We start from the raw sequence: 27,584 nt of genomic DNA on the forward strand, positions 1-27,584 counted from the left end.
CACTCATTGGATATAATTGACCCATTGCATGAAAAACGGTCCAGTATCAGACAGAATGTAACAGATTCATCCTTTCATGATTTGTGGAAAAGGGGAGAAAACATTAGGTGGTAGTTACTCAAAGATAGGAACTATAGTCATTTGAGATGTCCGGTCAATAATTTTGTGAGCAGTTTGTATAGGATATCAGTGTTTGGATTTAGGTATTTATTTTGCAAGTCTATTATACAACTTTTAAAATTGTGATAAATAAAACAATATTTAGCCCTATATATCTTTACTTGGTATAATGCAATAATTAGGGGATGTGGTGTTTTGATGATGGAGTTTGATCCACAAATGCTGATTAATTATTGTAGTTATGCAGCTCTTATGAATCTTGCACTTTGCCTAAGCACATAAAAGCAACAGGTTATAGTTAAGGATGGCTCAGGGAGTGGCAAGTGCTTACATTCCCTAACCTTTGCTCCCTTGTTGCTGAGTGCACTCAGGAAAGCTAGGTGACATACTTCCAGGTATGTAGAATAAATGACTGGTTCACCTTCCTCCCACATGACATCACTGGTACTTACTGCTTGGCAGTGTAGGCACGCAGCACTGTCACATGGTGGGAGTCAATAGCCCTGTGTAAGCTCCAATCACATAGACTTGGAGCCTACACATGGCCAAGTATAAGACGCTTCAGGGGCTGTCATTAAAATTACCCCCCTTGCTTTTCCTTGTGTGGTCAAAGCACAGGTGGTCTTTAAGTGAAAAGACATGGGGATCCAGATCTTATTGACTTAATAATAGCAGTTCTTTGTTGTGTACTACATATACTGCAATCTATACTGTATACAGTCTAAGCCCTTGGTTCTCAACTGGTGGGTCGCGCCCGTGTTTATTGGGTCACCGCATGCCTTCCACTTTTCTAGGTGAGAGTAATGCCAGTTCTCGCGCCGAGCAGCCATTCAAAATATGCTGCCCGATGCCAAGTGTCAGCTTGAGGTGGGGTGGGCTAGGGCTATGGCCTTGAGGGAGCTCCATCCATATGTGGATTACATACAGCTACCTTGCGTGTCCTGTAGAAGTGCCTGGACCGGAGTGACGTCACATTCTGGCTCCCAACACCTCTACGGTGTGTGCAAGGGAGCTGTACAAGTGGATGCACATATGGATGGGGCTACGCCACAACACAGGCTGATGATCCACTCCAGTTCTCATAAGGTAGGGAGACAGGGTGGATTTAAAAAAAGAAAAAAAAATGTGTGAGTGTGTAAGATTGTGTCTGTGGTTGTGTGTGTGTCTGGCAGTTTTGAGGGCCCATTCACACTAGTACAGTGCGTTAATCGCACAGTCCCATGCGATTAACACACTATACCACACAATGGCACCTACCGCACATTCAGGTGTGGGAGGTGCAGTGCATTGCCATTAATTTAAATGACACCCCAAACACATCTCCCACCGAGAGTTCTCCTGCATCAGAAAGTGCGGTACCGCAATGCCGTGAGTTCCATTGCTGTGCAACTTGGGTCATGACTTAATGACCAAGGACAAATGTGGGTCCTGAGGTTACAACCACTGGTCTAAGCTATACATTACACAGCATACAATGTATACTAAGTGTCCATTATATAATTCATCATACTCAATAGATAAAAGACAAAACCTGTTTTGACTGGGGAATTTTGAAGAACATTTCCTCTAACAAAATCAGAGAAGAGTAGAAGTATTCAGCGATGTTCCAGAATTCGCTCTCTTGGCAATTAGCAGCTATAGGTTAGACCTTACTCATGACAGAATACACGTCTGCTGATAAGGGTTTTCTCGAGGTGTTGCTTGACTTGACAGAGTGTTATACATGAAAAGTGTGCAATGCTGTGGGGTGACAAGCTGGAATGTTGCAATGATTAGCATAACAGCTGGTCAAACTCTTCTTTTAACATGGAGGTAGTTAGAAAACTCAGAAAGCTGAAACAGATATACTTTAATATTCCGTCTTTTACAGCAAGTAAAGCAACTATTCAGCAATATATTAAAGCTGAACTCCAGCATTACCTTTTTTTCCCCTTACTTGTAGCAATTCTAGGTCAATGCACAAACACTGCATATTTATTTGGCTAAGGTATTTATATTGTGGCAACAATTTTACACACTACTTTACATAGTGCACAATCGCATCAGTGCCTGCCCTCAAGAGCTTACAACCTAAGGTCCCTACCAGACATGCATACATATGATGGCCAATTTAGACAAAAGCCAACTAACCTACCATCATGTCTTTGGAGCAGTGGCGTAACAATCGCCATAGCGACCCAGGTGGCCGCTTTGGGGCCCGGGGCACAGGGGGGCCCAGCCAGGACATCCCTAATGCCATGCGGGTCGCCTGGGTTGCTATGGCATCTCATGCTGGTGGCTGTTACTGGCGGCTGTAAAGAGGAACGTGCCGCTGTTCAGATCACTGACAGTGATCACTGAGTGTGACCAACCCACCTGAGACCCTGCAGAGCCCACCATAGAGAGTCTATGGTGAGCTCTGCAGGATCACCCACAGGTGGGCTGTGTGGGATCTCAAGTGGGCTCTGCAAGGGGTGTAATTAGAAATCACAGGGCCCCATACCAAATTTTGCCACGGGGCCCTGTGATTTCTTGTTACGCCTCTGCTTTGGAGCAAAGCTGTAGCTAGCACCTTTTGCACCCAAGGCATGAACAGAAAATTGTGCCCCCCCCCATGCCGCACATGCACAATATCATGTGACATCATGCGCCCTGCCTCCAGGATGGCAGCTGGTGGCCTAATCCAAAATAGCATAAAAATAGCATTCTACTATATGACCCCAGTTATTTACAAATATACCAGAGTGATCAGCCGATCACCCCAGTGTTTGCTCTGCACAAAGATGATCGGTAAATATCTGTGATATTTACTGATCCTCCGCTCTGCCATCCTGAGTGCTGAAGCCAACGGGGGGTGGGGGGTGTTGAGGAGGGAGTGCTGAAGCCAGCGGGAGGAGGGATCACTGTCACTTCAGGATGGCTGAGAGAAAGAGCCGCCGGCTGTCAGATCCTAGCCGAGTGGCTCTCACTCTCCTTCTGAAGTGACAGCTCCCTCCTCCCCCCCCTGCTGGCTGCAGCACCCCATTTCTCATCCTATCCCCGCTGCCCCTGCCAATACAGGCAGGGGAGAGCAGTGGGGATCCGAGGAGAAGCTGGAGCCTGTGCCACCCATTTTCTCCCTGCCGAGCCATGGCTGTGTTGGCCACCGGGTGCCCCTGTTGCCATGGCGCCTGGCTGCGCCCCCTCTCAGATTAACCTGAGGCCAGTGCTTCACTCGCCCCATGGTAGCTACAGCCCTGCTTTGGAGTGTGGGAGGAAAGCAACAAAAGCACAGGGAGAACATGTAAAATCCATATAGAGAGTGTTCTGACTGATATTTAAACCAGTGACCCCCAGTGCTGTAAGCACTAACCACTAAGCCACTGTTCTGGTCACTGGTGGATCAGTGGTCAAACTCTGCTGTGTATAAAACTGGCTAGAGAGCTCTATGTACTGAAGGGGCCACCTCACTCCTGGTGTAGATACTATGGAGTGAGGTGTGTGTGCTGGGGCAGAATATGGGAACAGAGCAATATGTGTGTGCTGGAGGTGGGATCTCACTGGCGAAGGAAGAGCTTGATTTTTGCACAGTGGGAAAGTAAAAGTTTAGATGAGGGGCAAAATGCTGGATAACAGACAGGCGGTAACAATTCCATTCATTGAGGAGCCTCTTTGCACACACTGGTTTCAGCCTTCAGAGCAGTATTGGCTGGGTTATGAATTCTCCACTGACACTGACACTGCATTCAAGAATTCTCACTGTAAGGAGAGACGACTGAGTCATACTGCATGCTGGAAATATGTTGCTGTCATATACCCAAGCCAAGTACAGGCAGTTTATCACTTATTTCAGGTTTGTCTTTATTTCTATTTCTTACTGAACTCTATGCAGATATAAAAGGCAGCTTTGCATCCACTGCTACATCATTAAATGTATTTTTTTAATGCAAGCCGTATAAGTACCTACATTTGACAGTTCCTGACTGTACAGCAGAGCTCTAGATTGAGGACGGGAGAGGAAGCACAAGGTGCCAATCGGTTGTGCTGCAGTGTAAGGACCATGTTGATAGGAGAGAGCAGAGTGATAGAAACATAATTCTGTTGCTTCTCCTTTCAATGTCCAGGCTCAAGGTGGGGGAGGGCCAAGACCGGTAAGTGTTACTGAACCACCCAGCAGAGAAAACAGGTCTACTGCCCTGTCGGAGGGGGCTGTATTGTGTGTGAAGGTGGCCATACACTGTACAACCATCGCAAGACCTTAGTCTTGCGATGGTTGTAAAGTGATCAAAAAAGCGTACGATCTGCCCATCTTGGGCAGGCAGATCGTACTCTTGATCATCGCAAGCCCGCCCCCCTGAGGGGCGGGCTTCCGATGACCGCAATGCTGAACTGGCTTTGTGCGCGTGCGCACACCAGCCCGTTCGGCATTTGTCTCCCGAGCGCCGTTCAAACCAGCCGAAAATCGTACGATTCTCGGCTGGTTTTCTAGCATGCTCCTTAGACAAAAGACGTGCGACCGTACAGTAGAAACGGTCGCACGTCTTCGTTCACACTGCTCGATTCTCGTACGATCGCGGGATTTCCCGCGATTCTCGTACGAGAATCGAGCAGTGTATGGGCACCTTTAGAGCTGTGTAGATCTCAGGACTGAATGAACAGAAATACAAAGTGTTTGGCAGATAATGTATTTAAAAGGTATCTAGGGTCAAAAAATAAAACTGTATTTCTATATTTAATTTCCACAAGTTCTATCCCACTCCTAATAGCCATATTGATCTAGACCTTTGTAAACTTATTGAATTTGCCCATAGATGTACTTCCTCAATGCCACCATTTCACTCAGCCCTGTGAATATTTACTTCCTGCGTCACAACTCTTGCAGAGCCTGTTTTTGAGCTACAACACAACATCTGAACAATGTAACATTATTATTGCTTGCTGGAAGCAGTGCATTATGGAATATGTAGTCTTGGATAGATTTAAGAAAGGATTTTTTTTGGGTTGAACTATGAACAATGAACTATGGCAGATCCAATGCAAGAAGTGTGTAGAGGAAGACCGTGGCACTAGCAACTATGGTAAATAATGAGTGGGGGGGGAGTGTATTAAATACTAGTAATAATACAGTGAGTTAAAACAGCCTATGGCCAGACATTTGCCTTTACTAACTCATTTTTTTGTCAGCCCATTATTCCAGTTCTCTATATCTTCATCTTCATAATACTATTGAATGATATCAATAATATAACAGAAACATACAAAGAAAACTCAGGGTTCCAGTGCCATTCAACAACGAAAACCCAACAGGGATCAAGGCCATTAGGAGAGAAGAATCAGACTGGAGGAGGACTGTATATTGTACTCTGGTTTACCAAATACTCTAAGTATCCATAAGAGCGTTTTTTGATGAGTTGCTACATAAAAATCACTAAGCAATTTATATACTTTTAAAAATCTATTTATTTAACAACATTATCTCCCTAGGAGGTGTGAGAGTAAGTGTTATAAGTGGCATTACTACAACAGGACCCAACATGCCTTGTGTGTCTGTACTATGAGTCTTTGCTAATGCCAGCTATAGCTCCTCAGTCTGGGCTGCTCAATGCCTCCTCCTCTTCCCTGCAGCTGTCAGTCTGTAACCACAGAGACACTCTATACAGAATTACAAGCCCCTCTGTCAATGGATCCTGACAAGTAAAGAGAATATGCCGCAGTGTCAGACACACACTTAGAATGCTGGATTCCTTTTTCACACTCCACAATGATTGATCTGGTATGGGAGCATAGGCCAGCATGGGTACCAGTTTATCTTCAAAGTACTTTTTTGCTTTGGATAGAGTAAGTGAGGGTTATAAACCCCATCAGCTTTTTTTTTTCCATCTGTGTCCCATTGGGGAGATTTAGCTCCACTTCCTGCCAGCCACAACAGGAAGTGAGAGGGAATCCCTACAAAGAGAATGGTGGCCAGCAGGGTCACCGGAACTAGTGTCCCCATTGGAAAAGTTCCCATTTATTCCTGTTCTGCTCACAACCCAAAATTTGGGATTTTCTTTTACTTTTAGTTATAATGGTCACCAGGACAAACAGAGAGGGTGACGGGTACACAGTTAGCAATAAAAACATGACAAGTGTTCTAATCCCTCTCTGCTCTAGCCAATGCAAAAAAAAAAGGTTTTGGTATCAGTTGCACTTGTGCTTTATACTTGTAAGTCTTTAAACAATGTTTTATATCTGTTTTTACTATACTGTATGTATACAACCTTTGTTTTACATATACATATTTATTACATGGCAAAGGATTCCTAAAGCACTACGGATTAACCAAAGAGACAGCACAGCAAAAGCCACCAGCCTTGAGGCTTGCTTTGTCTGACTGAGACTTTGGACTGAGCCGTCTGATAAGAGATGAGTCACTAATGTTATTCATTGATGTACAGGGTGACCGACGCAAGGCAGACGTTTTTAGAACAGGTAGTACACAGTAAGTGGTGATGGGAGGGGGACATGCTAGGTGTCTTGTTCCCCCCACTGGAATGCCAATGCAGTCACAATGAAGCAGTGGACATTACAACATTGTTTGCTTACGACAGCTTTGTACGAAGTGGTGAGTCTATCACAGCAACGCAGCAGCTATTTCGTCAAGAATTCAATGTTGGTCGACATGGAGCCATTCCCAGTCCCATCACGGTCCTCAGGTTTGTTGAACCTTTCAGGAACAACCGGAAACATTATGAACAAGAAACCACCAGGCCCCGCTCGCACTGCAAGGACGCAGGAAAACATTGCAAGGGTGAGAGAGGCAGTGCTTAGGAGCCCGGGACGCTCTGCTCGAAGACATGCAAGTGAGTTAGGGTTCAGTCGTGAATCAGTGAGAACCATTTTACAGAGAGATTTAGAATTACATCCATACAAAATGCAGGTTGTTCTAATGCTCAATGTGAGAGATTACGAGCAACAAAAAGACTTTGCTGTGTGAATGCACGTGATCTTGGTTCTCACTGATTCAAGACTCAACCCTAACTCACTTGCATGTCTTCGAGCAGACCGTCCCGGGCTCCTAAGCAGTGCCTCTCTCAGCCGTGCAATGTTTTCCGGCGTCCTCGCAGTGCGGGCGGGGCCTGGTGGCTTCTTGTTCATAATGTTTCCGGTTGTTCTGAAATGTTCAACAAACCCGAGGACTGTGTTATGACTGGGAATGGCTCCATGTCAACCAACATTAAACATTGATTTCAACATTGAATTCTCGACAAAATAGCCGCTGCTTTGCTGTGATAGACTCACCACAAAGCTGTCGTAAGCAAACAAACAATGTTGTAATGTCCATTGCTTCATTGTAATATGTACACTTCAGATTACTACCTTTAAATTAAAGGAGCAAATTAGACAGAGTGGATTGTGTGAAAAGGAGCTGAATATCTGACTAAACAATGCACTGTAAATATGTTTTTTTTTTTATTCCTAACCATAATAATCAAATAAAATGTGCAAAACCGGTATGCATTTCCTAAAAGTAAATGGCGCAGTTGCATAGCTGTCTGTCTCAGGGTACTAGATAGTATTTGTTGTTTTGACAGTGGTGGAACTACCATAGGCGTACAGCCAAGTCTGAGACCACGGAGGTGAATTGATCCTTGGCTGCAGCTGTGCGGAGATCATAAGAAGCCAAAATGATAGTGAAGAGAGACCTTCTTGATGAAGAAAACAAAAGAGAATATTTGATGGTATTGCTTGATGACACCATCACTCTGGGCAATGGTATCAGCTGCTGTGTCTGGGCCTGTTAAAGTAAATTCTTCTCTGGCTATTAAGTAGCTCTACATCTGCAGCCTCTCCAGTTAATGTTTGAAGAACAAAGTCATCCATACCTAACTATCACAAAGTCGCAGGCCAGCAAAGCAAAGCTCCAGCAATTAGTCTTCTTCTCGGAGTTAAAAGAAAGTTGTGGTATCTGCACAAATTCAGGTAGCTTTTTGTTTGCTCTACGCTTAAAATAACAAATGTAGAGAGTTGAAGGAGGTTCCCGTCCTTCTGTTTTTCCAATATGATGGCTGCAGGCTAAAGAATCTCAGCAAAACAACATAGAGCTGTATGCACTTCAGTCATAATCAAGAGTGTGTCATGGTTTAAAAAGCATAGATCCTACAGATTAAATTGCTTTCGTGGTAGGTTTGTACTAACCAGACATGCATTCCTGAATTGTGAGAGACGAGTAGAAAACGTGAGCTTGAGAAACTGTAATTATCTATAAATAAAAGATGTTTTCTAAAAACATTGGATTATATAGGAGGCAGTCTCTTCCTCCATCGTCTAATAGACACACACAGCCCTGTGGCAGGCCTCTCTGACCAACACTTTGATTGACGGCAGAAAGAGCCTATGGCTCCTCTATCAGTATCCCCCCAGGAAGTACGGGGAACGGAGGATCACTGGGACCAGCGGCAGTGACGAGCATCACTGACAGGTAAGTGTGGGGGGTGACTAGGGGAGAAAAAGGTTCTAGGTGGTTTTTACCCGAATGCATTAAGGTAAAGAAAGCCCAGACCTTAATACTACTTTAACTTTGGACTGTCCTCTGACTTCATTTGATGCATGCTTGTGATGGGGCACCGACTCAAAGTACTGAAGACAGAGACAGCTAGGCAACTAGCATTTTCAATAGGAAGCCATGGCAGTCAGCATACAGGTTTCCTACAAGCACTTCTTTACAGAATGAGGCAGATTGTGTTACTTTTTTTGCAGTAGAGAGGAATTTACGAAAATACACATATTAGGGTTCAGTCACACTAGATGCAGTGCGTTCCGGACCGATTTTGGCTGGAACGCACTGCCTCGCATTGCGGCCAGCTCACTTTCTAGTGGTGTGGGAGGGGGCGTGGCGGGCCATTCAAGTGAATGGCGCCGTAGCCACGCCCTCCGGCCGCAATGCGATCCGCCGCACGGGATCGCAAGGCACATTGTGCCTGCGGTCCAAACCTGTGCGATGCTGTGACTGAACCCTTAGAAGATATAATGAAACAAACTGTGAAGCATGGAGTACTTTGGAAATATTGAAGCTTTAATCCATGTAAATAATATACAGACGTGCAAATAGGAACTGACTTGGTTTAAACAATAAATGGACCTTTCTCAGCATGAAAAACTGAACCACACATATGAATAAATATTTATATAAATTGAATTGACAGTCTCATCTTGTATTTGGATTGTAATACAGCATACTCTAAAAACAGCAACTGAAAATACTGTGCAGCAGTGTAGCGTAACGATTGTCAGTGTAGCGTACCGATTGTTTATAAAGAATCAGATTATTTTCACCATTGTTCCAGTACTGTGGCTGAGCAGGAAAAATAAAAGATGGAAAGCACCAAGGCTGCTGGTATTTTGGAATGTTTGTCTTCAGTGGTGGTCAGCTCCTGTCCTTTACATACAAACAAATATGCTCCCTCTAGGGCCTTTCTATTATTTTAGAGTCAAAAATACCCTTTGATAGAGAAGCCTCTGTATGTCACCCAGCAAGTCAGTGATTGGGTTTCCATAGAAACACAAACTCTGAAAAGCCATCTTCAACTTGCTGCATGTGACCTGAAGCATCATACGCTGTAACCGATCCCCGGCTCCCTGTAAATGGACAGAAGAGACGAGAACCATTTACAGTCAACGTGGCTGCAGGGCACATGCCCCAAGTTAAAGTGGAAATCTAAGGCTCATGTTTATATGGAGATCCAATTGTTGATTGGCCAGGCAGCATACAATGGCTTCTGAACCAGATGTTTTTTTTTTTTTTACTGGTGGGAGTATTTTTGTTTGTTTGTATGTAATCTTGCCTCCATCTTTTAAAGTAGAATACCAGTCAATATCCGTTTTGCATAAAGTGGGGAAGGTTTAGAAATGACATGCAGTGAGCAACCCCTTTCCATAGTCATTGGGACAATGAGTGTGCTACCCCCTTCCATAGTCATTGGGACATGAAGTGAACTATCCCTACCCTGGTTATTGGGACATGAAGTGAGCTCTCCCTACCACGGTCACCTGGACAAGAAGTGAGCTATCCCCACCATGCTCACTGGGACAAGAAGTGAGGGCAATCTAGCAGGGACCCCAACAACAATATAAATCTGGAAAAAAGGTAGTAACAACTAAACCCCTATCGTGGTCATTGGGACATGAAGTGAGCAACCCCCTACCATGGTCACTGGGACATGAAGTGAGGGCAATCTAGCAGGGACCCCAACAGCAATATAAATCTAGCAGCGGTACTACCCCCTACCATGGTCACTGGAACATGAAGCGAGTTACCCCCTATCATGGTCATTGGGACATGAAGCGAGTTACCCCCTACCATGGTCACTGGGACATGAAGCGAGATACCCCCTACCATGGTCACTGGGACATGAAGCGAGTTACCCCTTTCCATGGTCACTGGGACATGAAACGAGTTACCCCCTACCATGGTCACTGGGACATGAAGCGAGATACCCCTTGCCATGGTCACTGGGACATGAAGCGAGTTACCCCCTACGATGGTCACTGGGGCATGAAGCGAGTTACCCCCTACCATGGTCACTGGGACATGAAGCGAGATACCCCTTGCCATGGTCACTGGGACATGAAGCGAGTTACCCCCTACGATGGTCACTGGGGCATGAAGCGAGTTACCCCCTACCATGGTCACTGGGACATGAAGCGAGATACCCCTTGCCATGGTCACTGGGACATGAAGCGAGTTACCCACTGCCATGGTCACTGGGACATGAATTGAGTTACCCACTGCCATGGTCACTGGGACATGAATTGAGTTACCCCCTGTCATTGTCACTGGGACATGAAGTGAGTTACCCCCTACCACGGTCCCTAGGACATGAAGTGAGTTACCCCCTACCACGGTCCCTAGGACATGAAGTGAGTTACCCCCTACCATGATCCCTAGGACATGAAGTGAGTTACCCCTACCATGGCCACTGGGACGTGAAGTGAGGGCAATCTAGCAGAGAACCCAACAGCAATATAAACCTAGGTACTAACCCTTCCCCACCTTTTCAGAAATAAATGGCTGGCATTACACTTTGACCTACTAACAGGGAATGCCTTCATTCTACCATGTTGCATTTGTTTGGTACTTCCTAATTAAAGTACACATGTACTAAGAAAAACATGTAGGCTACATTGCAGAGAGAGAGGCCAGCAACAGCAGCCTCCATGATCCCTCTAATCTGTGCAGCTATGAGCATTAACATGCATGTTAAAACACACTACTTGTCATCATTATGGAGGCTTGCTTGCATGGAAGTGTGCCCAAACCATAGCATGCGCCGTGTCTGTGAAGGTTCTCATTCATCCAGGTGGTGTATCTGTAAAAATAAATCAGGGAAAGTGGACTTGCTGTATTTGCTGCTAGCTCCAATCATGCAAATGCAATCAACACCTTACCTCCATGAGGTCTCTGACCCCATGCTGGTTATGATGAACAGATTATGTTGAATGGGAATAAATATGGTGAATGTTGCTGAAGATAATTTTTTGTACAAGGTCATTCTGAATTGAGAAAGCTGGTCGGATGACCAGCGAAACGTCTTCAAGAAAAATACAGCGAGTCCAGTTGCCTTGATTTGTTTTTTTTGCAGACATGGCATGCCCCATTTTTACTGTATTACAATTTAAACAACACAGGAATCTCCATACATGACATTTAAAGCTCAATTCCAGCCATGCAAAACAAGTGCAGTGGAAACGCCATTGGGTACATACCTGGGGCATTAAAGAGTGGAGAAGCATGGCTTTACCCAAAACGCATGCAACGTTAGAAGGTCTCGCACTCGGCCCCAGGCTAAGCTTATATTCTGTCCACGAGGAGGGTGTTGGGCACGCTTGAACAAACATATAATTAGGAAAATCAAAAACATCATTTGTCTGTGCAAACTATTTTAGATTCACCCCAAGCTATGTAGTGCAAGGTTGTACCTAAACAGGTTATTCAATTTAGATCAGTACAGACACTCACGCTACACAGCTAATAGAAAAAGAAGATTGTATAATCAGATTGTAACAGGTGTGTCCAGAGGACAATGAAATCACAGAATCACGGGTGATAGAATATTAGTGTCATTCTCCAAACCTTTACTTTGACCTAGAAGTAAGGAAAGCAGGACCAGTTAGGGGTCCATGAGGAGTACAGATACAGAATATTGTAGTGCACATTGGTGAATGTTTGGAATTTTAGGGGAATCTGAAAGTGTGGAAATTTCTGCTCTTTGCAAACACTATACAATTTGGCTAATAATTTACCTCATTAAACGGGAACAAAGCGTGCCAAAAATAACAAGCACTTCAGAACAATACATATCCATAGTACTAGAATTTCCCTGATCTTATCAATGGCCCCACCAAGGAAGAACATGGAAAGTGACCAGGTGGATTCTTTACATGTACACAAGACGGGGGCCATTTAAAAAATTCAAGTCTATGCTATTTCTCGGCTTTGGATCCCCTTTTACCTCACAAGTACAAGTAGTAGTAGTACAATGTATGATATTATAAATGATATGCGGCTTTCTGTGCAGTAATTGTGAAGTGAATATTGATTTGTAACCCGATTTCTAGTTTAATGTTAAAAGGACAATAAAACATAGATGGATCCTGTACACAATGGCTCCAATATGAGGCCAAGCTCATACAGGCTCTAGCTTATAAACACCGTTCTGCTGAGATACAGATACAGCAATCATCTACAAAGCATTTCACAAGGTTAGTGTTTACAAGCTGAAGCCTGTGAATTAGGCCTTTGTGTCCGCTCCACTATTGCCCTGTGTCCTATTAGATGCAATGGGGTACCCATGAGCTATTCATATTCATGCCGCAATGAACACCAATTGCACTAGATTAAATCCTGACAGATCTGTGGTCAGGCTGGTGTCCAGGACCGCATAAATCTGCACAGTTCATGCAGTCCCCACTGAAAAGATCAGAACATGCTTCATTAAATTGCCAGTTGCATTAACTGAGGAATAATTATAGTCTAGCACTGACTGACAAGTGGCCAATTTCTTCAATTTCCATATTTTAAAAAGCACAGATTTTTTCTTAACTCTTCACTAATTTGTGGCAGGTTTGTAAATTATTTAGCAAAATTGCATATTTTATTTTGCACAGCTCAGAATGTACCAGCTTTATAAATGGCCCCCAAGCGCTGCAAGATAAGCCTACAGGAAAAACATAGTTTACGAAGACTGGACAAATGAATGCTGTTATTCGCAGCAGCCAATTGGTTCCCTTAATCTCATAGCAGTACTAGAAAAAAATGACTGTTGGCATCCAGTTGCTACTGGGCCTTTATAGAAGACGATTTAGTGTAAATGGACACCCCTGTGAACATTAAACCTTCGGTCAGAGAGGGTAGCTGAAATGTGTTGGTCCCTTATAAATATTATTTCTATAGAATCTGCGGTAGATTTACACACACATAGCCGGCAATGCCATTTCCCTCCAGTCCTTCCACACCTGCGGTGCTTGTACAGTGAATAGAGGTCACCTGGGCATTAATACAGAGCAGCTTCTATTGAACAGTATTCCTACATAACTCACGGATGCCAAGAAATATACAAAAGGCATTCAACAAGTAACCTTTTCTGTACCTACAGTAGATCTTCGGTTACACAGGAGTCTAATATACAACACTACTTTGTTGAATAGTAAATACATGGTGAGTAGGCTAAAAAACAGTTTAGACATGCTTTGTTTCAGATGAGCTACTGTAGGCCAACAGAGAGCGTTTGTGTTGTGTCCGATAGAAAGGGAGGCGTTTGCTGTGACCTCAGAGTGCTCTGCACGTGAAAATGTCGGCGGTAAAGCAGTCTTGTGTGTTGCCATGGCTCTTCTCAGTTCGTTATTTCTTCTTTGCATTGACATTTTTGCAGACCCAGTTCATGCCGTCCTAGAGAAAGAGAGAGGCAGGGAAATCATATGTCAAGTCACCTCATAGAAGGCTGAAATTACAATATATAACACCCACATCAACAAAAGAAAACACAAAAATTACATCCTCTATTATTACCTCCAATTCCAACCAGTTATAAGCAATCTACAGCCCATTTTCAGATATTTAAAGATATGAAATCAGCTTTATGTAAAATATTCTTATCAATTGATGCCCATTTTTAAAAAACCTTTAAAGTATTAACATTGCCACCTGTTTTGGGGCATGTATAGCGTGCTGCTGCAAATATGAAGTGTCTTAAGAAATCTAATTCTATGCGTGTGAACTGAACAGTGTGTGCTACCCCTCCCTAAGCTGGTTCACCTATTGTATTGTGAGTCTACCAGCTCAAGAGGGGCAGGTCTGCTACAGAGGGTGCGGGCACACCAAAACGGGAAAGCACGAGGGCAGGCCTACAGACATGCTTCCTACAGAGGGTGTAGGGGCAGGCATGCAGAGACAGGCCTGCTACAGGAGGGTGGGCACGTATAGACAGGCTTGCTACAGCGAGGAGGGGTGGGCATGTAGAGACAGGTTTGTTACAGAAGTCGCAGGGGTGGGCACACCAACAGGCTTTCTACAAAGGGCACAAAGACAGGCATCCTACAGAGGGAACGGGCACACAGACAGGCTTTCTACAGAGGGGACAGGCACACAGGCAGGCTTTCTACAGAGGGCAGAGGGGGCGTGCACACGGTCAGGCTTGCTACAGAGGGGGCGGGTACACAGACAGGCTCTCTACAGAGGGGGCGGGCACACAGACAGGCTTCCCACAGATGGGGCGGGTACACAGGCAGGCTCTCTACAGAGGGGACGGGCACACAGGCTTCCTACAGAGGGGGTGGACACACAGACAGGCTCACTACAGAGGGCAGAGGGGGCGGACACACAGGCTTCCTACAGAGGGCAGAGGGAGTGGGCACGCAGACAGGCTTGCTATGCTAAAGCTTGGAGACAGATTGGGCAGCTTGATGATATGAGCCGCTCAGCTATTGCAGATCACAGTAAATGAAAACAAGAGCACGGGCACGGTGAACAGCTTTTAGAAATGCTAGTTGTCTGGCTGTCCCTGGCTCTAGTACTTTCCGAGTTCTGACCTGGAACATGAATGCAGATGCGTACGTTCACACTGCAGGCAGAACTTTGGATCTGCATACTTGCTTCATGTAAACAACTCAAATGTACTGAAGCCATTAGAAAGGCCAGCAGTTGCAGCCGCCAGGCTTTGGTTTCTAACCATTCAATGTACGACAGTACAACAGCTGTTATCATGCATATACATAATACTCACCAAAAATATACACAGTGAGTTCTATGAACCTCCCCACTTAGATCATTGCTCAGAACACAGGTGTACATGGCAGAGATAATATCTCTGGAACAGTATAAAAGGTCTCGTAGTCAGCCATACTGAACCGGATACATAGTAGTGACCAGCAGTCAGAACACAGGTGTACACAGCAGATAACATCTCTGAATTATTGCAGCAGATGGAATTCACCAGGACGTCAATGTCTGCTACATTTAAAGGGCTAATACTGCATCACAGACACATTGCATAAACCAGACCCATAAGCCAGCATGGGAGAATTTGTTCAAATTCAAAAGGTTTCTTTTTTTTTTTCTAGCTTTCTAGCCATTATGGAGGCGGATGGATGTAGGAGGTGACAGATGGTGCCTTAGTAAAGATATTGCTGTGATAATGATAATACTGCCGATGGTCCCCACAAAATGTATCAATATGCACAAACAGGTAACTCAGTGAAAAATATACCATCCCTTTCTTGTTTTTACTTTCAGTAACAGTTATATATATATGATTATGTATTGATCAGGCTGGATTCATGTGTTAAACGGTGTTGGCATGGATGTGTGCATGGATTCATGTGTTAATAAACTGTGTTGGCAATACCTGTACATTCCTTTTGGGGACATCCCCATTTATTTCTAATAAGCCCATAGTGTATGTCATCACAGTAAACAACAGCTCTCCTTTCAACACACCAGAATAAAAAATGGGTCAGGTACTTTTTTCTTATGCGTTAAACCTCATTAAGGGCCCATAGGAAAAGAAAGAGCAGATACAATGCAATGGGTACATACGGGTCTGAATGGGCCCTAAAAAGTAATCAATACTTGTTTAGTGTCATGTTACACATGCACCACGACTTGCCACTTCGCATTATTTGTTTCATAATTTGCCTCTTAGAATTTTGTCCCTACCGCCCCCTGTAGTTCAGTTCTCTCTGCTTTTGGCTCCACCCTTTTGGGAGTATGTTCTAGACTCCATTCCATCGACATGTATTGATGGAGTGGTGATTTTTCGACCTATCTGGATTTTCACTGTTGTCAACAAAAATGTATTTTTATTGTGTATTACTCTGTAGATCCTCAAATCATCTCTGAATTGGTGCTGACACTGTCCTTCCTTCTGGAGGGTGGTTACTTTTGTTCCCCATGGTCCCTGTGTGTGTTGTAAAGTAGCCACCGCTCCAAGCTCACTCCTGTGATGGACTACAATCTCCATACATATTGGTAAACTAAATAGGAGATTGTAGTCCATCACAGGAGCGAGCTTAGAGTGATGACTACTTTACAACACACACAGGGACCATAGGGAACAACGCTCCAAGCTCACTCCTGTGATAGACTACAATCTCACATTTACTTAGCCATGGGGAACAAAAGTAGCCACCCTCCAGAAGGAAGGACAGTGTTAGCACCAATTCAAAGCCGAGTGATGCACAAATAAGATACATTTTTGTTGATAGTCAAGGTAATTGAATTCATTTTTTTAAGATTTAAAGTGACATTAAACCCACAGATTTGTTAACATAAACCAATACTGTAATCCATGGTTGTTTCCCTTCTCTTTGCTGCTCTTCTTTTTAATTCCTTATCTCTTCTCATGCTTGGGGAGAACTTCCCTTTGCAGCGGAGTGCCTCTTCCTGTAGTGCTGGCTCAGGTTGTGAACCTTCACACAGACACCATGTATCCATTCCTGTGACAGGGCAGTCTGCTGCAAAACAGAAGTTCTGCCCAGCATGAGAACAGATACAGATTTAAAAGGAAGAGCAGCAAAGAGAAGGGAAACAACCATGGATTAGAGTATTGTTTTATGTTAAAAAAATCTGAGGGTTTAATGTCACTTTAACTCCGAAGTTTAGTGTCACTTTAAACTATGAAGATCTTGACAAAAGTGAACATCCAGCTAGGTAAAAAAAAAAATCAACACTCCATCAATACATGTCGATGGAATGGAGTTGAGGATCTACAGCGGAGTGATACACAGATGAGATACATTTTTGTTAATAGGATTCTTGAATGCATCTTTAAGATCAATTCCGGAGCTTAATGTCACTTTAACATACTTCTCAATGATCTTCTAGTCATTCTGGTTGAGTCAACTGTCTGCCAACACTACTGAAGTTGTGATTTATTGTGATCTTGCGACAGCTTCAAAAGTTATAGAGGTCACAATTTCAACACGAAGACTGGGGAGGCATAATATTTACGTGTTTTCAAGATACTAATGGAACCACTATATTTACCCAAAATTTTAGGATGATGTCATTCTCATAAGTATATAAAAGTAATTCACCCACTTGAAGGGTTTTTAAAGTATTGATATGTTTATTCAATACCCAATGTCACATACTGTCATACGGTGCTAACGTTTCGGGTCCGCACAGGTATCCTTCCATCAGAGCCACGTGTCACTGTCGCTCTGATGAAGGATCCCTGTGCGGACCCGAAACTTATTCTCATAAGTATAACACTGAAATACATGAAATGTGTAAACGGTCTTACTTACCAAAGAATTTGTAAGCGTTCGGACAGTTTTTTCTTAACACCCCTGCCTGACACTATACTAAGTCCTGACCATTTACGTTTCCCCACTGCAGTCAAATCAATGTGGCCTGGTCAAGACTGAGGTTGGATAGTAAAAAAAAATCAGCTCATGGATAGGATTATCATTGAAATCTCTCCTCCAATGTGCAAGTTCCACTGGGTTATGCAGCCATATCTCATTGGCTTTCAGTGCTGTCCCTTCTTCTCTTAGTTTCAATGCTGATGTGCAATGGACTGCAGGAGGTTAGTACAAAGATAGATTGGAGGTACTTTTCAAAATACAAAGACATTAAGAAATAAAACTAGGTCAGATTTGGGGTGTCTGAGAACGTGGAAATTTCTTTACTGCACAGCAAACACTGGCCTGACCCACACTGGCCCAGTGTATGTGCATTTGGGTTTACCGCCTGCACACGTCCGACCAGGCCGGCGTTCCATTTGAAGTGTGTAAACAGTTTTTGGACATATCCTTCCAACTATTTTGTTTATAAAAACACATTTACGACAAACTGGTCATATTCCAGTCCACATGGTGAAACGGGCCTCCCAGGAAGTAGTTAAATACTGACCTCATCCTTAAGACCAAGATATCTGCATTCCCCATTACCCAGCATTATAATCAATACATTATCTATGTCGCACGCATTTTCTCAGCTACCACCTCATTGCGGTGAGCTATGTGAGTGCAGAGAAAACTGCTCGAGTATCAGATGTGTCTCTGGAATGAAGTCATCCTGTGGCTGTGTAGCTTGATATCCATCTGACCGTATCAACAGCCATCATGCCAAACATGAGACAAGGCCCTTCATTAATTTTCTATGTGGGTTCACTGGCTCGTCCAGAACAGCTGAGGCAGCTTAAAACAATAACGATGTGCTGACACCTTCTTCCTACTCGGTGCACTTATTCCATAAACAGCACTGGCCTCTCGACACAATAAACATGCAACATCCTTGGCTCATCTATCTATTGTATACACACAGAGCTATTAAACAATATGGCCTGTTCAAACAGCATGAAATCTACCGAGTGCTGTGCATTAGGCTGAGAGAAACAGAGTTATTGGCAGGCAGTGCAGTGGAGAGGCGGCATGATAGGAGGGCAGCTTTGGCATTCAAAGGGTGAAGTCCACCCCGAAAGAAGACTTTAGTTAATGGGAGAGTCTACGTTTCTTATAGCTCCAGAAGTGATCCTGGTCTCTCATATACCTTGCTCTGCTTTCTCACACACACTGTAGGCTTACTCTTCTTAGGCAGTGGTTCTACCCTCACCTACTGCATTCCCCATTATATACCTGGTCCAGACAAAAAAATACATGGGAATACTAGTGTGCTGCTGTGCAGGGGGCCAAAATGGGACAGGTACATTTTTTTCCTGCGTTAAACCTCATTCAGGGCCCATAAAATATGAGCGGGCAGACACAGCACAAAAAGGTGTAACGGAGTTCTTACAGTAAACCTGAAATTATTAGTTGCCCGTCAGTCTTGCGGATTCTCTTGCTTCATTACTTTCTGTAACTGAACATAGGAACGGAACAAGCATGCAGATCACAAGTTCTGACTTTACTGGCCGCATGCCTCTTTTGGGTCAGTGACTCAAACTATCAAAGCCAGAGAAAGTCAATCTTTATCTTACTCAAATTTTAAAAGCAAGTAAAACTGGCCTTAGCAATATAAAAGCTAAGCTGCAGACAAACAAGCTAAATGCACCGATTAACTTCATAAAATGGAGTTGATTTAGTAACAAGGTTGTCATCACTGTTCATTCAGTCCTGAGATTTACAGAGCTCTGTTACAGTCCTGCCAGGAGGATGACACCACTTTCTTTGTTACAGTTAAGGAATACAGTGAGATCACATCCCTGCCTCTAGCCTGCTGACTATATTGCTAATGAGCAGCAGAAAAATGTAGAGGTAATCTCTCTACGCACTCTGCTCTCTAGTGCTGTTGGCACGCAGAACATTTGATTGGCTCCCAGTGCTGTCCTAGCCTCTGCTAGTGCTACTGTACAGGGGATAAGCAAAAGGCTGATACCAAGTCAAATTCAGAAAGTTACACTTGCATTTTAAAAATACATTTATTGATTATTGAATATTTATTTGTAATAATGTGTGTGGTTTTTATTTGTCTGGAGTGGAGCTTTAAAGTGGCCCTTAGTCCTCAGCAAGACCCCTCCCCAACTCCACAATAAATGACAAACTAAAAAGTTGCATTTTATTTAATTTACTGAACGGCCTCTGAATTCAAGTTCAGCTTGAATTCCTGGCTGCTGGGCTTCAGTGCTGTCACCATCCAGTGACCACATTTGGAATTGAATTTTAAATCACATAAAATACCCCAAAGTAACTTCAGAGAATAAAAACACCGTTCTGTTATAAAATAATTTTTTTTTCTTACTGTTCTTAGCATATGTCTAAGGCTAATTTCATATGGGCGGCAGACTTTACCGCAATCTATGGCGATGGCTTTTTCAGAAGGCAGTTGACAAGCTAGTTTACAGGTGTTAAGGAGGCCATACTGCTGCTTCTTCAATACCGGTTTTGTTTTTGTCCCAATGGGGATTTTACATTACAATACCGTGCCACAACCTAGTGCCAAATAGTTGGCACACAGTTGCGGTGCAGTCCCATTGACTGCAATGGTTCACCTGCCAACGTAACATGCCCGCAGCGTATGTACAGGCCTGAGGGCCTGCTATTTTAGGTTATAGGCAGGTGGTAAAAATACAGATCAAGCAACCTGTTTTTAGCGTTCCATTGCAGTCTGTGTGAACGAGGCCTAACTGCCATACATATATGAAAGCATTCAACAAAATAAGAGCCACCTTCTATCTCCAGCTACATGTGGAATGGGTACAGACAGAGCAAGTCTCCTATTAATTCATGGTGATGAAGCTAGGCACAAATCATTCTACATGTGTACCGCAAACTGAACTAGAAACATGAAAGAATCGAATTGTTGCTATAAACGACACGGACTATTCTTCCCTCATTTCTGTAGATGAGGCTGCTGAGAAGACTGTGTGAAAAGCTGGACAGGCAAGCCTGAACTCTACAGAATTTTAATCTGCAAGCCATGCTGGCATCCCACACAGTGATACGACCAGAGTGAAATATTTTGCTGAGACATCAGAGCAATATCCTGCTTACAGTGTAAAAATAGCCTCGCCACTGAGGGATCAGGAATTGTAGGGAAAGGGGTACTCAAAACTACATTACATCCATCCCCTTTAAACATATACTATAAAAATGTCCTGACACCAATGTACATTATTAGATATTTCTCAAATGTTATGTCCATTCATGCTAAGTAATGTAACACATAGTAGTATACAACACTTGCATGTATTTATTGCTTCTTACAGATCACAGTACTTCACCTGACAATACCTTTATCTGCTAGGAAGATGGTGCAATCTTTGTTCAAGCGTTATTTAGGGTCAGAAATCGACTTCCTGGACAGTGATGCTGACTCAGATGATACATTTATATAAATCCTGGTGTCTGTGCAGTTCCTGACCGTTTTCACAAATGTCTGACACAGATCAGCCTCTCGCCTTGTGATTTACAATTTCACCTTAGGTAAAGAGAAGGCCGTACAATTCTATTGGCGAACAATCGGTGTAGATGTCCTAAAAATGATTAGCTAGCGGTGTCTGCACAGAATTCCGGAAATGGCAATCCTCACTTCTTCATTCACACCGTCTGAATTGGGCAACAATCATCTCATGCCTATAGGTGCAGTTAGTCATGTTACACCCTAAGACGAATGAATGTGTTCCTATTTCTTCCACTCATGCCCATTATCTAGAGCAATACAATCTACAATCAATACGTCTTCCTGTTATTTCATCTATATTGGTCTCCTCTCGAATCTTAGGCTCTGTTCACATATGCATGGTTTAGATGTGTTGTGGGTGTTTTGTGTTGGAAACCGTCCTGCTTGCTGCATCTTTAATGTGGTTTCCAGCAAAACACACATTATAAAGAGTTCAATGGTAACACAAGTTAAAATAAAAAATGAAATGCCTGCAATGCACAAAAACCTCACAGATGTGAACAGGGCTTTAATGGCAGCTCGAATCAGACTAATTATGTAATTAGTAGTGTGGTCCAAAGCAGTGTGTGTGTGTGTGTTTCATAATGTGGCTGGTGCTGCACTGGTAGTCAATGGGCATATAATGGCTGTTGCCTACACTCATAGGCGTATCGAATATGTGCGTTTGTCGCGCGATTTGCAGTAAAAAAAACGTGTACCAAACGCGCGTTTCCGAGGGCTACTTGGCTGTAACCCAATGGAAACGTGTGACAAAAACGCCCCAAAGAAGCTCCTGTACTTCTTTGTGCGTAGGACGTTTTGTAGCGCGTTCATACGGCCTGTAATATGCCCAGGTGTGAACCATACCCATAGGAAATAATGGGATTTCGGTGTTTGAGCGTTTTGCAGAGCGTTCGAACGTGCTACAAAACGCCCAGGTGTGAACCGTGCCCAAAGTTTGCTATCACTGGAGGATTAATACACTAGTGGCTGCAAGAGCATGTGACAGCCCCACTCAATTTAAAGCGTGGCATACACATGTGCTGATGAAGTGGCCACCTACGAGCCACAAAATAGGTTGACAATGCGTTTACCTAGTTGTATGATCCAACCTACCATAATAAAAGATGAAACTTCATTTCCACATAAGCGCCTCTGCTAACCTCACTTCTGGTTTCTTTTGGGGTCCTAGTCTCCATATTATCATATACTGGGACCTAGGGATGTTCAGATACCAGTGCCGATACTTGGCATTTTCACGAGAACTACGAGGGTTGTAGCGGTTGCAGCTGGGACCTGGCTCTGGCGCTCCACCACTGTCCTCAAATCATTAGTCTGTATTGTTTTAGAAAAACTGTCACATGACAACAAAAATGCATCAGTACTTGTATCTGTGCCGTATTGGACAGGTATCAGTACTTGAAAAAAGTGTATAGGTGCATCACTTATAAATATTTGTAAAAAAAAAAAAACGAAATCCTACATTAAAACAGAGATGTACAAATCCCAGGAGCTCCGTATGCTCCTTACAAATGACAGCTGCTTCCTAACTTTTGAATTTTTATCTAGTCTAGTCTTGGAGCTGGAAAAGTATCTGCACTTGTACAGAGTATGGTACTTGGTATCTGAACATCCCTACTAGAACCCAACCTATACACAATGCAGGAACATCCAGATAACCCAACTCCCCCCCATGAGCATTGAACATGACCACCATCATGGTCTGCATAGAGAAAGCCATGTGGGTACACCTATCTGCAGTTTTTTCACCTTTTGAAATACACCACTACATTTACATGTATCTGTCTCGTGGGTCTTTGTCCCTTTTTTTGTTCTTTCACTTTATTTCCTGATTGTCTGGGGAATTTCTACACCATACGGCAGGAGCCAGGTAAAGCATTTACAGCTACAGCTTTCCCTCTACCCTACTAGGACCAAGTATGACATTTTTCTGCGCCATTACACATGATGTTATCCAAGAAACTAGCGAAAGAAAAGACTTTCTGCCACAATAATTCTCCACTCAGTACAATGGCACCATTTTAATAATAATCAAAACTTCTTGCCAACACCAAGGAGGAACTCAGCATTGACATTAAGTTGCATTGACACCTTTATCTAGTCTGGAAGGGTAGCGTTTGTCAAGGATTGAGAAGTGTTATTTGGAGATTGGGTGGAGAATAAGGAGCATTTCTATAGAGTGAGGTCTGAACAGTGACATCGTGTCCAAAAATAAAATAGGAAAGGCGTGGCAAAGGATATAATAAACGAGCAAAACACAGAGGGGAAACTATATGAAGTAGGGACAGCTGCACAAGACAGAGCGAGGCAGCCATGTGGATTAGCAAAACAATAGAGCAGCATTATCTTAGCAAGGAAAAACAAGAGAGAGAAGCATTGCAAAACAGTGTGTATAAAGCCTTAAAATGCAATGTGAAGGTATGGTAAAGCTCCCCAGGAAAGCAAGAACAGCATATAAAATCATTGAGAAGAAAGGAGACCCCCTCCCCCCAAGAGGCACAACTGACTATATAGACATAGGTGGAAAAATGCATCTTTTCTTTTTTTTAGATAATAGATGTTTTGCTTTTTTTTTTTTAGATGACCCACACATGAGGACTTTAAGAAGCAGTAATCCAATGGTACACATAGACATTAGATCATGGTTGTCTAACCTGACTGGCACAGACCAGTCTTGGACCTTGGCATATACAGTCTCAGCTGCCATGTTTTCAGGGGAAAAGACAACCACCAAGGTTGAAGTTTCATTGCAGAGAAGCTTAACCAGCACTGGGTGTCTGCTGAAGGCATGGACATAGAAAAGGAACATTGTAGGCGCACGCGCGAGCTTGACCAAGATGGCCGCACACTAACCAGCTCCGCGCCTGACCGGGAGAATAACTGACTTTTACGGCTGATCACCGGACTCGTTCTCGCTCCAAACACTGATTCCTAGCCTCGGGCTTCCGACGCCGATCGGTACATACCGAGATGTCGCAAACCAGAAGTAGGGGCGGTAAGATGAATCAACCAACCCTCCATGAGGCCTTGGGCCGCGCGGCTCACAAACTGGCCCCAGCGCCAGCAATACTACAGGCAGAGGACTCTAACTCCTCAGTGGAGCCCCAAGACCCACAGGGAGATAGCTTGCAAACGGCTCCGTCGGACCCTGAGTTGATACCGTCCCTGATGGCCCAATTTGAGGTAACCTTGCACAAGGCACTGGATAAGGTCTCAAAGCAGATCACCTCTCAGCTCATTAGGGAAATCAGGGATGTGGGCAAACGAACCTCCACATTGGAATCCCGCTGCAATGATATCACTACCATCATTGAGGGTCATGAGGAAGACTTGGAAAAGCTTCGCTCCTTGAACTTAACTCTTCTCACACAACTGGAAGACACTGAGAACCGGGATCGCAGATCTAATCTGCGCATCAGGGGGGTCCCCGAGACGGTGTTAGATCTCCAATCCACCGTGACTGCACTATTTCAGGAACTGGCACCTGATATCCCCATAGACAGAATGGAATTCGACAGGATCCACAGGGCCTTGACGAGACGCACGCCTGATGGTCCCCCGAGGGACATTATTGTGCGTCTCCACTACTATCGCACCAAGGAGCGTTTACTCCAAGCGGCTAGGGAAGCAGGACCCCTGCACTTCCAAGGATACTCGTATCAAGTCTATACAGACCTTTCACCAGCCACAATTGCACGCCGACGGGAATTTAAACCCCTGCTGCAAGTTCTACAAGCCAAGAAGATACGGTACCGCTGGGGCTTTCCCTTTAAGCTACAATTTTTTTATGATGGCCATTCCCACACCTTTATCACCGTGGATGAAATGAGGGCATGCCTTGATTCTCTACATCTACTGGGTCGCACGGATGTAGCCCCTGACGACGATGAACCTAAGATGCCGCGACTGTCATCTGGCAAAGACCGCCCGACAGGCTCTCCGAAAGCGCTACGGATGACACGACAACTCCCTTCCACCGTTGGCTCAAATGGATGATCTTACACCAGGGTTCCTGTTTTCCTTCTTTTTCCTCTTTTCGCACCCCACTTGGGGAAGTTATGCCTCGCCCCAAGGGCCAATGTTGAGGTACGCTGAGTCTCCACGAAGTGACAGTTGCCAGGTTGGCGGATTAGGACCCTGGAGAAACCCACACCCGCCCTGAAGATTTTGGAACTGTTCGAACTGTTCTAATGTGCATTTTCTTTTTACTTTGATTATTTCTAATATAACCGGTTAATGTTAGCACGCACACCATAAACATCTTACCCTATTGGTTATAGTGACAACCATACCACTTTTATAGACATAAAGCAACCCTTAGAGCCATACACGATGTCCACATTGTAGCACTGTTTTCCGGTTTATTTTGCTTGTTCTGTTTGTTCTTAGAAAGTCAGCCTCCCGTTCTGGCGTTCCCCATGCGCTCCACATTTCACTACCTCGACCCAGGTGTTTGACCTGGATGCGGTGGGGTGAACAGTTTTATTCACACAGGTTCAAAGTCTTAACCGCTCCGCTAGTACTGTACTCAACTGGTATAGTTCATACTCCCTTCCCCCCTACCACCTCCCCTGTCTTCCCTCCTGTTTGTGCCTTTGTCTTCCCACTACCCTATCCCATCCCCTGCCTCCCCCCTCCGCCACCTCTGTCCCCTATATTGAAGTGAACATGCCACTCAAGATAGTATCTCTCAATGTTCAGGGACTTAACCACCCCAACAAACGGAATAAGGCCTTTAGACACTTTAAAAAAATCAAAGCTGATATCATCTGTCTCCAGGAGACCCACTTCCCCCAGTCGTTCCAGCTGTCATACCTGCACTCTAATTATCCTCTATTTTTTTCAGCTTCTGCATCTACAAAGCACAGAGGAGTCCTGATAGCGTTTGGTCGTTCTACTCCCTTCATCTGTCAGAAAGAGGTCCGGGATCCAGAGGGAAGGTACCTTATACTGGTGGGCTCGATCCATGATTGCACAGTTACAATGGTATCCTACTATGCTCCTAATACGAGCCAACTAGGATTTCTCACCCATCTACTCCAGATTCTTGATCTCCATGCTAAAGGGACCTTGATCATGTGTGGGGACTCCAATTTATTGCTACACCCTCATGTTGATCGACATGATCCCAAACACCCGGCAACCTCCTCTAAGGACTTATCTGCGGCTAAGCGCTTCAGGACCTTGCTGACTCAATATCACCTAGTTGACTCCTGGAGGGAGATTCACCCCCTTAAAGAACAATACACGTTCTACTCTAACAAATGTATATATGCAGTCCTCAAGGACTAAACTACTTGATGATACCACCATACTGTAGAAACCTGAGTTTGTACGTTTTATTTGATTCTACATTGGATCTCACACTGAATGTGCAAGTGTGATCATTGTTATCTGCATTTAAAACAAATAAAAAACCTTTTGAAAAAAAAAGAAAAGGAACATTGTTCTGCAGGGAAAAAGCGAGTGACCTGTAGATGGACACACCAGCAGTCATAGCCATCTAACATCAAGAAATCAGTAAACAAACCAAAAATATGGACACAAAGATAATGAGAAGTAACTACAGAAAAACTGTATAGTAAATTTGACTTGGCCAAAAACATGTCTTGACCAACAATACCGTTGAAGTGTAAAAGTATCTGCATTCATTTACACAAGTAAATTTTCTTTGATTGTTTTTCACAAGTATCAGACTTACAAGCATTAACCTTTCAGAAAAGAAAATCCGACAGGTAAAATGGGCATAGCAAAAAGTCAATATCGATAGTCAACACCGAGAGGGAAATGGGTAAGTAAGAATTTCCAAGGAACAGACCAAAGATAACAAAATAAAAAAGGGAGTTAGTCAGAGGCTCATCCAGCGAATTCAGGAGGATTGATTATGCGATTTTGGAGGATAAGTGTGGTTTATGCGTAGCAGGTGAGCTCAGATGTTGCTATAAAGTTGCCTTAACGTGTATTAGTGTGTATGGCAGCCGGGGAAATTAGGGGCCTGGAGGGGTCGGCTTATGGTGGTGTCCGTTGCATATTAGAAAGCTTATTACTGCGTAAGACTACCAAAGTTCATTCTAAGGATACATAGTAATAATAGTACAAATGGAGTCAAGAAAGTGGGAGGAGGAAG

The 27,584-nt window shown here is 43.9% G+C and overlaps 1 protein-coding gene across 1 annotated transcript in view; it reads right to left on the reverse strand.

Annotated features, from left to right (window-relative positions):
* Positions 1-13,214: 13,214 nt before the first annotated feature.
* The window catches only part of ARL3 (ADP ribosylation factor like GTPase 3), a 47,639-nt gene continuing 33,269 nt past the window's right edge, over positions 13,215-27,584 (reverse strand). Inside the window, exon 6 of the mRNA XM_018553431.1 lies at positions 13,215-14,005. Coding sequence (XP_018408933.1) covers positions 13,958-14,005 — 48 coding nt within the window. The 3' untranslated portion in view covers positions 13,215-13,957. The remainder of the gene's footprint in view (positions 14,006-27,584) is intronic.

Source organism: Nanorana parkeri, unplaced genomic scaffold, assembly GCF_000935625.1.
Source record: "Nanorana parkeri isolate BGI_ZX_2015 unplaced genomic scaffold, ASM93562v1 scaffold119, whole genome shotgun sequence".
NCBI classification, from domain to species: domain Eukaryota; kingdom Metazoa; phylum Chordata; class Amphibia; order Anura; family Dicroglossidae; genus Nanorana; species Nanorana parkeri.